This window comes from Ixodes scapularis, unplaced genomic scaffold (genome assembly GCF_016920785.2).
Source record: "Ixodes scapularis isolate PalLabHiFi unplaced genomic scaffold, ASM1692078v2 PGA_scaffold41__6_contigs__length_2269736, whole genome shotgun sequence".
Lineage (NCBI taxonomy): Eukaryota > Metazoa > Arthropoda > Arachnida > Ixodida > Ixodidae > Ixodes > Ixodes scapularis.
In genome coordinates this window covers 1,871,771-1,886,987 of record NW_024609870.1, presented here as the reverse complement: position 1 = coordinate 1,886,987, position 15,217 = coordinate 1,871,771, and the positions used below count along the sequence as shown (strand labels likewise).

Here is a 15,217-nt window from a genome sequence, read left to right as displayed (position 1 = left end):
AGTTTATTAACAAAATATTATTTTCTGCACCGCGAAAGAGTATAGCTGCACACATCTGCGGTAACACTGAAACATGTTTTTCTCTTTTTGTGTAATTTTGAGGCATCTTCACAATTTGTGCACAAGAGTTTCTGATCTTAATTAGTCCTACTGTTGAGACCGGTTATAGTGAAGTCAACGGGAATCGGAAATCACTTCGCTATATCCACTATTTCGTTATAACTGACTTCGGCTATAACGAAGTGCAAAAGGAACTGGGAAATCGTGATCACTTCGCTGTAGCCGCTATTTTTTATAGCCGACTTCATTGCAACCGGTCTCAACAGTATCACAACCAAATTTGGCATGCATATACTTTAGAATATGTAGAATGAACTATATGGGTTTGGTTAGAAAGAATATATTTTTTATATTTATGAAAAATTTAAGAAACATTTGTTAGCCCCTTGAAATTGCATTTTTCCTATTTTTAATTATTCCAAAATGAAAGAAGCATCACACACATTATTTTTGTTGTTCAAAGCACTTAATGGTTTAAAAGGGGCAAATTAGTTTATTTTACTAAGCTTTCTTAAGAATGTTGCGGTGTCTCATGTGCACACAAGAACAGTTTTTTTTCTGCATGTACAGTGCATCAAAAACTTGAAAAAAAAAATATATATATATCAGATTTAACACCAAATTTATAAAGAGAAGCTTAAGCACCGTAAACTATAAAAATTCAATTTCAATATCATAATTAATGTAAACAAAATTTCCCCTGGAGCATGTCCCCCGCACACAATACAGCTTTTCTCGACGACAACACAATGCTCGACTTGCTAAGCGGAACTGAATGATAACACTGCAGGTGTCGGTACTCTGCGAGGATTGAGTGACCCCGGTCGTGACCACAAGAAACAACGAAACAGAGTGGGAAATAAAGTGCACACCACAAGCAGATGGAAACAACAGAGAGAAACACACAGCAGAAGCACCATTGGCGAACAGGCAGCGAGAAGGCAGGGGAGAGAGAAAGTAGAGCAACAAGCACAGAGAGCAAGGTTCAGAGACTGCAATTAAACGACCAACAGAGTTATCAGTGCCAGCCAGGCAATGCCCCAGGATCGGCGGTCCCTCTTTGCATTTGGAAGCCTCACCGCTTGTGCATGCCATAAACTGATATATTGAACTTGCAGGCTCGAGGTGCGCGGTTCGGTTTGAGTAAAACGAATACCAGCCGAGGACTGGCTGTGTGCTGCAATCCTTCTAGGACTGCGACGCCACTACTGGAATGTCCCGTTTGTACTTTTGCGGAGAAAGACTTTTACTCCGAAGTGTATCGACCCAAGGTGTGGCAGACGCCCAATAATTCGAGTAAGATGCAGTGGAATGCAGGATAGCTCACAGCCTGGCCTCTATAGGCTCAATGCACCGAGATACTATTTTGGTAGGGCAAATACATATAAGGCGTCTTATCGATTAAAAATCGACGCACGCGTCAATACACAGTTTTGGATCTCATTGAGAACCAAGGTGTCTGGTTAGCTCTCTGCAAGGCCAAAATTTTGAGGACTGAATGGTTCTGAAGGGATGTGCTTCGTGTGCCATACAACACATGTATGCTACGTGTTACAAAGTTTGCGGGCGCCTCTTAACGACAGAGAATTGTCGAGGGTTTACCAGAGCCCGTCTACTTGCATATAGGTGACACTTCTGGCCGAAGAGATGCGATCGCGGTTCGTCGTCGGCAGTGGTACCGTTCTGTATATGAAGCAGTAGTATGAATGATCATCCAATGACAGAAATGAAATGTAGGCCAGAGTAATGGATGGCGAACCTGGGTTTCATGAGCGCCGAGAGAAAACAAGCTACCTCTGGCACTACGAAAGTCAGTTCACTGTCGCAAAACGAGCTCGTTCGAATTTCGACTGGCAAGATACGTCAGCTTCCGAGACATATACAATGTGTCCCCACTACAAAATTTCCGGCACTTTTTTTGCCACAAAAATAACCTACACGTCGCCGAATGTTCATTCTGTGCCCCAATGTAGTGCCAGCAGCTCGTAAGAGGTGCCGAAATTTCAGAACTAATTGTCGTCTCATTCAAAAGATAAAAGTGATTTTTTGAAAATTTCAATGGGAAAATGGGCCCATTGTAACTCGTTTTCGGCAACTGGTGCCATTCAGCTCCGTGTACTCGAGTGTTCAACTATGCATGGTTTATTTTTACGGCAAAAAATATACCGTAAATTTGTGCAGCCAAAGATGGAAGGTGATTTTCCATCACCTTCCAAAGATAAAAGGTAATCTTCCATCACCTCCCGAAGATGGAAGGTGATGGTCTCGACGGTGTGTGAGCCATTACAAGGGGGCAATTGCTTTCCAAAGTCTGAAGGCGATGGTCTCGAAAAGGGATGAAAGACGAGCGAAGAACGAGAGCAGGACGGGACAGAGGTACGCCCAGCCTTCACTCGAGGAAGGGGTTCGTGTCAAGCGGATGGCCGTTGCGATCGTAGGACGAGAGCATGGAGGAGCTGGAGGAGCTCTGCTCCAGGAGCCCGCTGCCCACCATGACGTCCAGATCCACAAAACTGGGGTAGTGGGAAGAGCCCTCGGGGGTCTCGGGCACGCTCGAGGAAAACGGACTGCTGCACAGTGTGGGCTCATCTCCGACCAGGGCCGTCTCCTCTTCCTCCGAGAAGGTGGCCGTGCGGTCCGAGGGCTCGTCCTCCCCCAGGGTCTCCACATCCCCCTCCGAGCTGCCGCCGCTGCGCTCCGTGCCGGACGGGGACCGGCTGCTGCAGGGGCCCCGGCCCCCAAGACGCGGCTCCGACCCCGCCCTGGGCCTTGAGCCCTCTTCCTCCGACCCCTCCGCACGGTCCGACGACCCGCTTCCCTCACTCCCTGACCTCGGGAGGCTGCTGCCGCTCGAAGACGGTGGAGAGTCGCTCATGTCTTCCGGCTTGGCGAGGGCGGCCGTTGTCTCCGCGTTGTCCGCTTCGAGCAGCCTCGGGAGGGGGCACTCCAACGTCGCGTCTTCGGAGTCGGCGATTCGGGCCTCGCCGTCCTTGGGCTTTGCACCTCGGGGCTCATCCGCTTCCGGTTTGGCGACCTCGCCGAAAAAGGCGGCCGTCCTCGCCGCAACGTCCTTCGGGTCCAGGAGGTCGGAGAGGTCGGCGGCCGGTGGAGGAGGGCAGCCAAGCCGGGACAGCTCGTAGGCCAGGTCGCGCTCCAGCTTTTCGTACCTCCTCAAGACCTCGTTCACCTGGCTTGACCTGTACTCGGGGGGAGGCGGGATGCCCAGGATGCCTCCCAAGACCTCCTCCCCGAAAACCGTAACGACGGACGAAGTAACCGGAGTTGTGGGACTGAGTTGGGCGACGAGGCCTTCTGGCACTGGAGGCTCTGAGCCCACGAGGCTGAGGGTGAGATCCGACATCTCGACACCCATTCGTACGAGCGCCTCCTCGGAAGAGCCGTCGTCAAGAACGCCCCTAGCTGCGGACGGCAGTGACCGGACGCCAGAGTCGTCCATCACTTTGATGCTGTCCATTCTCATGCGCTTTAACCTTTCTTTTCGCTTAGGAGAGGAAGTGCTCCGCGGCGGTTCCTCTAGCTCTGCTCTCGTTACAATGTCGCCCTCGGGAGAAACTCTGTCTCGCTCCAGTGCTGCTCCGATCGGCGAGAGGTCGCCAGGGGTCGTGGTCACCCTCCTCTCCGGCTCGCCTTCGGCCAACCTCCTCTTGCCATCCACCCCGGACCGGTCGTCTAGCGGAGCGTCCCGCTCTGTCCCCCTTCTCTGCGGGGCCTTGCCTTCCCCGAGCAGCCTCTTCCTCCGCAGGACCTCGAAGATTTCCCTCTCCAGGGAGTCCTCCTCCAGGGAGTCATCGTGTGAAGAGAAGCTGTCCGCGCGCGGCAGCTGGGTCAGGTGCACAAAGTCCACCGAGCCAACCGCCGATCTCCCGCCCAAGGCCCTGGCCCTAGCAAAAATGGTGGGTGGGCTCGCCTGCCGTGGCGCGCCCGGGCGCCCCAGCTCGGCCCGTGCCACCCTCCTCCGCCTGTGGTGGCCCCCCTCGCTCCGTCTCGTCTTCGAGTCCCTCAAGAAGCCCCTCCGGTGGAGCAGGTAGCCGAACTCGGCGTCCTCCTCGTCAAAACTACGGCTCGCGCGAGCGAGCTCGGCCCCCCCCGCTTTTGACCTCCGGCGCCCGCCCTCCCTCTCCGCCTGCCCGTTCACCAAGGGTACCGTGTCCGCGCGCGAAAGGACGTCGAGGTCCGCGGTGATGTCGACCGCGAGGTCGGCGACTGCATCCGTCGAAAGGTCGGCTGTGGGGGTGTCCTTACTTGGGCTGCCGGGGGGCGCCGCGGCCAGCGACGAATCCCCCTCCTCGAGGCGGTAAGAGTCATGCGAGACGTTGTCGTCGGTGTCCTGGCTCGGTGTCACAGCCCCTCCCGCCTCCGTGGGCGCCCTCGGGGCCGTAGTTTCGCGGCCCGCCTCCCTCCGTGGAGAACTGGGCTCCGAGAGCGCCGCCGGAGTCGTGGAGGCGGACGCCTCTGCAGCTGGCGCGCGCTCCGCCTCTTCGTCATCTGAAGTGCCTACGCTGCTGCGCGATGGCAGACGCAGACTCGTTGATCTGTGGCAGGGAGGGTGGGGAGAGGAGCAAGGGAAAAGAGGAGAGTGAGCGTCAAAGGTCATTCTCCAGACATACTCTCGCGCTTTCTCCGAGCCAAATAGAAAGAGGGTATGTCACTGTCGGACGTTCTGCTTAGAGAGCAGCCAAACGTTCGAAAGCTCTGCGAGACGACAGCGAACAGGCAGCAGAGAGACTGAACGAAGATACCTCCGAAGGTGAACCTTTTTTGCTTGTTTCCATTGAAATGGCAAACGATGAAGAGACTGACCTAAACGAGGTCCTCCACTACACTTATTTCTACATTGCACTAGCACGCAGAAAAAAGGAGCCCAAGGATGAGGAGAGTTAAAGCGAGGATCGAAAAATAACCATTTTGAAAAGATTAGCCGATAAATAAAATTGTGCTAATCAAGTACTAGAATTGGCAAACAATTCTTGAGAATTCTGAAATGCAACACAAATGCATTCTACAGCGCAGCATATCTCAAATTTGTAAGAACTGAGCCAACTCTCCGCTCATGTAACAGACAAATGAGGACTCGATTTTCTGCTAGAGAGGCAGCGGGTGAATGCATTGTCAAAATAGCAGATACATTGCGCAAAGCAGACATGCCACCAGGCAAAGTTTGTTGGTTGTTTGCAGCATTTTCACTCGATGGAGTCTAGCTCTAAGTAAGGTAATTTGCCTTTTAATCAGCTAATCTTCACTTACAACCCAGAGTTTTTCTTTTGCTGGCACAGTTGATTTTCCTCAGAGGTAGAGGTAAAAGCCACCGAAAGACCCATTTACATTTGCACTCGCTAGCCATTCATTTCAAGATAAGCAGTGTGCTCAGATTTGTTTGCCTTCTGCAAATATAGAAAACTGGACCTCCTAAAAAGAGCAAAAGCCTTATGGCTGTTTCCCCAACTCACACTTCAGCACGAGGCTTAAGAAGACACTTCTTCACACAATGTCACCAAGAAACACAATGCCTGCTCCCAACTTGCCTCCCCGACAGATTTATCACGAATAGATCTCAGCAGCAGTATTGTAAAGCTCTCGCGAGCTACACTACTAGATGCATTCCAAATGGGAACATCTGCTTCCAAAAAGAACTGCGCCAACGTGAAAGTAGACGAAAATAATCCCTGGAGAAGGGGAACATTTGAGAGAAATCTCTCTGCACTGACATGGCCTTTAATGCAGTGCAGCATCAATGTTCAGGGGTATTATGCTGCAAGCAGACACTGATGTTCTGGTCCAAGCTTGTCTTCTCGACCACACTCTATAAATATCACACAGCAGAGTCAGTGCTTGGTAGAGAAGGAAACAGAATCTCTCTTACCGCAAAAATAAACTACAGTCTAAGCTCGTTATAACAGACCTTGATTTTGACCAAGATTTCGGTCTGTTGTAAGAGGAGTATGTTGTATGCAGATATGAAGTTGAGTCAGTGGTACATAGAGGAAAACCTGAACTTCACAAATCGGTATGTTATATCCAAATGTCTGTTGTAACCAGGTTTGTTGTAATGAGCTTAGACTGTATACATCACCAAATGCTCAGCCTGCACCCGAATGTAGCACGGGCAGTTGGGATAAGATCTTAGTTTCAGGACCTACCCATAACTGACCAAAGAGCTATAAACTACCGTAAAATCCCGAGTCATCGCCCGTCCCCCGCAGCCTGAAATTCATAAAAAAAAAAGTGAAAGCCGTTTACAACTCCCTGTAACACCAAATTAGAGTGCAGCTCTTGAGGAGGAGGAGGGAAGGGTACTGGGGGGGGGGGTGAAATGATCTGGGGGGGTCACGTGACCTTGCGGGGTCATGTGACCTTGAGGGTCACATGGCGATGCCGATGATGTCATCAGTGACGTCACTGATGACATCATCAGTGACAATGACGATGCGGACTCCAATGACGTCATCAGCGATGATGACGATGACGATGCGGATGTCAGTGACGTCATCAGTGACGTCACTGATGACGTCATCCGTGATGATGACGATGACGATGCGGATGCCGGTGACGTCATCAGTGATGATGACGATGACGATGCGGATGCCGGTGATGTAATCAGTGACGATGACGTCATCGGGGAGGTCACATGACCTCGGCGGGGGTCACGTGACCCTGGGGTTGGTCACGTGACCTCGGGGGGGGGGGGGGGGGGGGGGTGTCACGTGACTTCGGGGGGGGGGGGGGGGGGGGGTCACATAACCTTGGGGGTCACGTGACCCTGGGATGACCTTGGGGGTCGCGTGACCTTGGTTACGCCGACGCCGCTCAAGCCGGGAACGGGCCCCTAAGAGCTGCGCTCTAAAAAGTGGGACTGGCCATGTCTTGGTGGGTAAGCATAAAACGTCTAGAAAAAGCTAAAAAAACGCCCATTTTTCTGTCATATTTAGCACGGCTGCACAAGAGATACATTAAACTCAAATTACTTTCATTGTTTTAAGCAAGAAATGCTCATGAAAGGATGTTTTACTATCACAAAGTCCGTTGCTTGCATACGTGCAATGGGGACTGCCGATTGGAACACAGCGCTACTGTTTGTTCCGTGAAAGCACGTTTCTACTACTGCTATCTCCTCCTCTTTAGTAAAAAAAAAAAAAGGGAAAAAAGAGTCAACAAGAAAGCAGAAAAACCAATCAGGTGTAGCGAGCGAAAGAAGCGACGAAGAGCTATGTTGGGGAAACGAGAAAGCTGGCAATCGCGTTGGCAAATACTCTGTCGCCGGTCCAAGTCGGGAGCTTTGAGAATCTTCTTCAGCTTTTGTGCAACTTTCTTGTTTGGTGCATACATGCGTGCGTCCGTGCTCGGCATGCTATCAACGCGGGTTAAGGTGGCGTTGCTGCGTGGCGTGGACGGCACCACGAACACGAAGCTCGGAATGGCACGCTTTACAAACGTCTGCGTGCGGCGTTCAAGCAAATCTTTATTTACCCGTTGGCTTCGTCTCAAACATTACGCAACTTTACTACCCGCAGTCACAATGTTCTAGAAGAAGGAGTGAGTTCACGGCGACCTCGTATTGGTGGAGACGGAAATTGACCTAACATCTTCGACCTTAGACTCCACGGTTACATTTTAGGATATGGGGCGTTCGCTGACCTCGCGATCCCTGAATGGGTTACTGCTTTTTCTTTCCAACGTTTTTTTTTTGTCCAGGCAAACATTTTTGTAAACAAAACAAAGTTTGATTTAGTTATGTCTATTGTTTTCCTTTCGCATGCATGCACTCCGACTTACGGGTTGCGGAAATCGGGGAGGAAATGGGTAAGCAAAGTGAAGTGTCTTTCCATCCTTTGATTTACTTTGTCACGGACGTCCTCGAACCGCAAGGTCCACGGCCGCATCATTCGGGTAGGATGAATGATTGCGGATCTTGCAATCCGCATTGAGATAGTTGTAGGGGTGGGCAGTACTTTCGAAAATATTTTATGAGAAGATGGCAGCCAACCAGGCCCAACATGGCAGCCAAAAGTAGATCTAACACCGAAAACAAGCTTCTTTTTCTCAATGAAACTTTCCAAAAATCATGTCCTTCGAATAAAAAAACGCGAACTTCTACAGCTTTGTGATCCGGTCCCACCTGCTAGAGCTACATTCAGGCAGCGAGCGAGCGTTGGGTGATGCACACAGTTTATTTCTGCGGTGAGAGAAACATAGCTTCTCCCAAACACCCTGTACACATCAAAAGAATTGGTTGAAAGTCACTAGTAGATTTTGTACTTAGAGTGAAGTAAAATCCACACAGTTTTAAATAAATTACATCAAACATGATGGACATTATCAAAGTGAATAGCAGATGTTTCCTTTGGCAGAACCAACTTAACTCTCATGTCCATCGAAGATATCCTTAATGAAACAAAACTCAAAAATAAAGTGCGTTAGAACCTAGAAAAAATAAATATCTGCATTTCGCTTGCTAAGAGGAAAATCTTGCGATTATCGGCCAAGTGATTCCATCAGTGATTCAACTGTTTTATCACAAGCCAAATTTGGGAAATGTACTTGGAAGTCACCTATTAGACTTTCTTTAGAAAGCAACATATACAAAACTTACTTTACTTTAAGTACAAAGTAATGCTATAATTACTTTCCCACATTGTATAGAACAAATATGAGACAGAAAATGACCATGTTGCCTTCCCAAAAGAACATCATGCAAGCCATGCCAACATGCCATTCTCAAGCCATGGAAAAGAAGAAAAGGAAGAGGGTAAGAGGGAGGGCAAAAAGATACATTGAAATACAGATGGTATAGGGAGGTCCTGATACTAGTGTGCTCAGCAGAAGTGCATAAGTGTTTGTCGTAAAAAAAGGAAAGAATGTCAGAAAAAAAAAAAAGAACTGCAGTTGTATGGTGTGCAAGAGACAAAACTGAAAGGTAATTTTTAGGTGCCTTTCAGCTGAAATACAAACAACCGACAAAGCAAGAGGGCCTTCAAGAGAACGTTCTGGCAATGCTGTGTGAGCAGACAGTGAGAATGGTAGTCTGAGTGAAGAGGTGAGCGACAGAGAGAAAGAGCGAGACAGACAGATAGAAAGAGAAAAAAGATGTTTGCCACATACCGGTTAAGGCATTTGAGTGTCAAACGGTAAAGTATTGGGGACCGAGTATGTACCTTTGAAAGGGCTGCCTCTTCACATAGTTCTCCCTAACATATTCAACAATCTGCTTCTGCGTTCTACCACTATACCTGCAAAGAGACAAAGAGCAGAAAGAACAAACAAAGGAGCCTCTCAGGCTGGCATCTAAGACCAAGCGTCTAAGACGGGAGGGGGCAAAATGATAGACAACCCAGAACACCCCCCACATGATTTGCATTAACATGCCTCAACCCCCTTTGCCCAACAACAATAACGCCATGTTTACGATGGCATGCACATGGAACCGCATTCGTAGAACCGCTAGAAAAACATCCAGAGAAAGCAAAAACCAAAATGCCACAAAGAAAGAACTAGGCACAGTTGGGACAAACTTCAAGCATCACTGCACCATCGCTCACTGGAGCTACGGAGCTTCTGCAGTGGCGGCATTTACGAAAGCAAATGCACAAAGAATTCAAAGCATACCTCAGATCCACGGAGATACTAAAACAAACGTTGCACAGTCATGTCGAAGAGAGAACTCAAGAAAGAAAATGAGGAGAAGGACTCATCTTCGCTGCATCACAGGCATCGTCATGCAAGTTGATTTCGAGCCTCTGAAACGATGCAGCTTGGACGAAAACATTAAGCTCGCTATGCAACTCTTTCTTTTTTGGCACAAACATAGACACACACACGTGGCAATTCTGAAGGTGCCTTATTGAACCAGAGACCGCCAATGAGTTCCCGCCCATGACTGAACGCACTCTCCAACTCCGAATGATTTGCACGCTAAACATGCTCGTCATGAGCTAACCTGCGGATATATTTGACAAAGTTCACTTTCCTCAATCTTGCAGCTAAATGCACATTTCTAGCCCAACTGAATCCCGTACACTACGGTGTAACCAGCAGGAGCCTAAGCCCACCTGCTGAACAACGAAATGTACGCTTACATATAATCTGTTGCAACGTAAGATCTGGAGGCTTCTTAATTATGAGAAAGAACAGGCATCACTACGCCATTCAACAAAAATGCACCATTTTTTCCGACGTTAAAGCGTAGGTTCTCAGAGGGTTCCCCAGAGTTGGGTACTTTTGAGCTTTTCCCCTGTGTAAGCATTTTCCCAGAACACTCTTTTAGCAGATCTGAGCAGATCTGAGCTGCATAACTATGAGACAAGCACTCCGTGTATTATTGTCTACAAAGTCTGTCCATACTGCTTCACCGGGAGGGGTTCCTTCCTTTTCCTGCGCCAGGAAAAGAAAGGTGCTTCGGTTAATTTCAACATAGCGGCAAGAAGCATTAGCCCTCGCGACACATAACCGCATTTCTTTACAATCTTTTTAAGACAATATTACGGGGTAACATCCACGAGCTTTTGAAAAGGAAGAAAACTCAAAGTCGACACTAGCCTCGCTCCTGCGACTGGCTGAATTGGTCGGAGCCTCGGCTCAATCGTAGCTGTTCACCGGCAATGACCGCAAGTGAGCGCAATCTCCTTACCGTACCCCGCGCCTATTGGCGCGAGTCTGAGTCCTTGCTAACTCAATCCCTTCAGTCTGCGTTATGTGCTCAACTTCCGGTCGGTCTCTAGCGCCCTTATTCATCTTGGATTGAGACGGCAAGATTCTGGAAGGTGCAACTGTACTGAAGCACTTCTCCTCAAAGCAATATGGTGAGACAGCCAACAGAGCGAAGCATGCGCTTTTATAACCATACGTAGTCGCTCCGAAATAAAAAAAGATAGACTGTAAAATACAGAGCGAGCGCCCAGCCTAAATTGGGAGATAATTAAAAAAAAAAAAACTGAGGGATGGCCGGATGGAGGAGCATAAGGGTCGAGTGGGCCCTTGGTCTGATCACCAAATTCACAATGGCCATCGTCTGCCGAGCTAGTCAAGCGCGCCAACTCGTAAAAACAAAACGTCGGCGTTATATTCGCTGAAGAAAAACCGCTCTACGGTTACACTGTTGATTGCTTTCGCAATTCGCCACTTGCAGCCATAGCTCGCACACGCGTACTGCCATGCTTGATTTAGCTTGGCTTGGCCTAGCTGCTTGGCAGCCTTGACTTGATGGCTGCGCCGGAAAGAAAATCAATAGGTACGTTCAATTCGGCCAGAGAGTCCTGAACTAGCTCTATCCAAGTTGAGAGGAGTGCAGGAGTTGTGCAGTGGCAGTGGAGAACCAGTGGAGCCACCACGTTAGGATTGGCGCTGTGATTAGCTTCCGGAGTGTAAGCGCAGGGTGTTGTTTGCATCTGTCCTCTCTTGTTTGTCCATACCATGTCATAAGCAACATTAACTTCTGCCCGATTTAAAAAGCTCGGTCGCTTTTCTTTAGTATTGAAGTACATAAACAAAATATTTTCTACGAATGATTCTTTATTCTAGTGTACTAAAAATGTTTTCAGCACCAAATGCGTTTCTGTCAGAATTTTTAACAGTTACCACATGCTTTCTATCGTCCATAAGCATTTGTGTGCTTGGACTGCGTACACCACGAAAGAATTAAAATTCATTTGGCAATAGTGGATTAATTGCGAGTCTCTCGAGTTTCGCATTTCGGTGATAGGTTCGTGGCATCAAGATGATTTTGCGACGGGAGTTGCCGGCGGCAGCAGACGGTAGCAGTCACTTAGGAGATGAAGGCCTGACAGGAACGTCGGCTTGGCCAAAACAGTTATCGACCGTCACTTTAACGTCAAGATGAAGCATTTATTCTGACTCTCAAGAAAGATCCGCGTGGAGTTTGTGGGCAGCCGCAGATACCAGCAGACAAAGCATGCAGTATTTACTCAGCTACGAGGGCACACGAGTGCCAATGTACTAAATCGCAGACCTCTTCAATGCATCGGAGTCGTAGTCTGCATCCAAGAGCAACTGAAGGTGGGGGCTATCAAAAGTATAAGTAATATTTTACCTCCATCAACATTGTGAATACCCATATAGCATCAAAAAGAATAAATCTATGAGACAGCAATCTTTCAACACTTACCGCAAAGAGCCAAACCTGTGCGAGCAGGTGCGTAAGACGCAAACAGAGTATCATAGTCGAGCTAATTCCTACCCTTCGTCAGGATCCTGCTTCCGCATCCACCAGGGGTGCATAATTTTCATCAGTAAGAAACAATGTAACCTCCGTCTCGGCATCACTGTTAAACATGGCAGACATTTGAGCAAAAGCTCCGAGAAATGGCATTACGAGGAGAGGCAGACGAGGAGTGTCGTCTGCTCTCGTCGCCTGCTTCTGCATGCACAACGAACTGACTCCGGAGCCAATGCAAGGTTTTGAGGAACTGGCTCTGAACTCAATCAGAACTAGGATAAATTGAACGTGCCAGTGCAGCAGCCGTGCAACTTCTGTTTGAATTAAATGCGCCAAGTATTAATGACTATTTGGGGGGGCTAATTATGCGATTAAGTAAAGTAAATAAATGAGGCAGTAAACACTTTATTAAGAAAAATTAGGAAGAGGTCGATTGCTCACCGTCTAGTCTTCGTCAGTAAAGCCTTTGAATGTTTCTTGCAAGTTGGAACAAAAGAATAGCTCATCTATGGGTTTGTACCCCCTTTCGACTTTGCACCCGTGCTACGCCCGCACTGTGCTCCGGTCGCGGAAATAACGGCTGCCCACGGCGATAGGGCTCTTGATGCAGCTACCAGATATTTTGAAACTTGCTAAAAATAGGGAAGTGGGTGTTTGATATATCCTTGGATCGTTTTTAAAATTTATCAAAAGCAGGGGGTGGTCGCTTATTGTGACATGGGTGCATGTTCGGTACTTTACGGTATATTCCATGAAATTGTCGACTCAATATATTCTGTTGTACTTGCCATTGCGCAGTGTTTTATGAAAGGGCACAGTTTCCTTTTTTCATGACCTAAAAAACTAGCGGCTGTAGAAAAGCCAGAACCTGGTGAATTGGGTGAAACTTTTTTAATTGCCACATGCTGTTATTCTACTCCATTTCTATTCCAATTTCGAGCTTACAAAACAAGGCTGGACGGATAGGCGGGACGCTGCAAAACCCAAAAACACCATTCATACAGCGGTATGTCTAATGGATCGCCGTATATTTGGGAAAGAAGTGCGCAATTGCACAAGGCCGACGAGACAAGGCTCGTCACGATACCCCTTCCCTCTCCACCTCGCTACGTTCGGTCGAGCTGAAGAGAAGCGAGGAGAAAAGAAGCGAGACCGCCTCGCTTGATTGCACCCTTCTTTTCCAAAAGTACACTCATCCGTTTGAGATATCGATGTATGAGTGACGTTTTGGAGTTCGTAGCATCCCATTCAACGCTTCTGCAACCTTATCTTGCGAAATCCAAATTTCGGTTTAGCATCCCTTTAAGCTAAAACTGCAGCCATAGCTACAAGTGTGAGCTAGCCCGTGATCGTGGCTTTGGGACATTCCTTTCTAGCGCGAGAGCTCGTTCTGTGGACGAACGCGAACTCGAACAGCGAACTCGAGCTCTCGTGCTTTTTGGACTGGCTGCAGTCTTTGCTTAAGGGTGAACCGAGTATAGATTACGCTGGTATCAGTTTGCAGAATGTGCGAAGAAAAGCGGTCTTCAACAGCAATAACCTGCTTTGAAGTCTTCATACAGCTTTCCTTAAACTGACAGCATGAAATGAGGTGGAATCCTCTGCAAATGTGTCTTTTTTGTTTCTTTCCGCCAAATCTGTTTTCAGCGCCGAATTAATTTCCCAGCCCAGAAGCGGTACTGTGGGGCAAAAAAAAAGAAAGAACAAGCACGGGCATCTTGAGAATGCCACACGCAAGCCGCACGTACCAACTCACATTACCTCGTCTTGCTGTGTTTTGTCTCACGGTGCTTCAGTTCCTAGCTTGGGTTCCCACTTTCCTAAACTACCTAAGTGCTAACCTGCCACCTCGAGAACAGACGAATGAGGATTGGCCTTGAACTCGTCCATACTCCTCTGCTCTTCAAGACGATGGTGGCGAGTGTCTGGGCGGGGCTTTCTCTGGCTGGAGCCTCCCCTGAAGGCCTTACGTTGCAACGCAGTTCTGGCTCAAGCTAGCACCAAGACAATTAGAGCAGATGGGGGGCACAAGAAGCACTCGAGCAAATGGAACACATTGACGTCTGCTAGACAGCAAATCCCTCTAAGCGAACGTTCACGCCACCCTATTAGCAGACGAAAGCAGCCAGTGAGTGACCCAGTCACAGCAGCGACGCTAATCGACCGACACACATTGGTTGCCAGCCGCGCAAGTGCCAAAAAAAAACTGTCAACAAGGAAGGCAATAAAAGCATGCTGGCAAGCTGATTTATCTTGAGCTATGAACGAAGCTGTCTTTGTCATGCCCAGTGCTGCAAAGAACATTTGCGTTGCCTCTGTCTCAAAAGTGCCGTACAGCATTGCCGGAGGCACAGTCTCGAGTGCCCAATTCTGCGCTTCTGTTGCTTGAGGTCTCGAACAAACACTAAGCCTTTTGCGAAGCTCTCGTCTCAGACCCATGTCCTTCAAAGCGTTGCACGGAGCTTAGGAGATAAAATATAGTGGGACTTTGAGCTTAGAACCACTATGATGTGGTCACACCAACCCTACTAAGTACAAAGCTATACTTAGTTAGCACCTCGTTATGCCTAATGCAGCTTAGCCCTAGCCAAGGGTGATGAGAGCACGTCCTCAAGGATGCTTCCAGGAGTCTTCCTTCTAGAGACAGCCCGAATGCGCAGCGGTATGAAGGCATGCACGCCCCTCGAATGAAGGGCGAACAGAGTCCGGCTTACCTGAACGACGAGCCTCGGCTGAAGAGCCGAGTTTTCTGCCGGGGTGTCTTCTTCACCTCGGTGCAACGGAAAAAGGCGTGGTTCTCAATGCACTTTTTCCAGAAGTTCTTGCACTCGTTGCGACTCTCGAAGAAAAACTCCACCGTTTCCTTGTAGTAACCCTGCGGCAGCCAATTGACGGCCGTCGTCACTTGACCGGCTCCGAGAAGACCCCCGTCGCACATTACGAGAAACTCTCACGCTCGCACCTCTGCCC

At 48.7% G+C, this 15,217-nt stretch overlaps 1 protein-coding gene across 1 annotated transcript in view; it reads right to left on the bottom strand.

Moving 5' to 3' along the window:
* The window catches only part of LOC121837461 (FERM, ARHGEF and pleckstrin domain-containing protein 2-like), a gene marked incomplete at its 5' end in the record, with an annotated part of 108,007 nt that overhangs the window by 72,846 nt on the left and 19,944 nt on the right, over window positions 1–15,217 (bottom strand). The window contains 3 exon segments of the mRNA XM_042293067.1: window positions 4,324–4,613; window positions 9,231–9,305; window positions 14,962–15,122. Coding sequence (XP_042149001.1) covers window positions 4,324–4,613; window positions 9,231–9,305; window positions 14,962–15,122 — 526 coding nt within the window.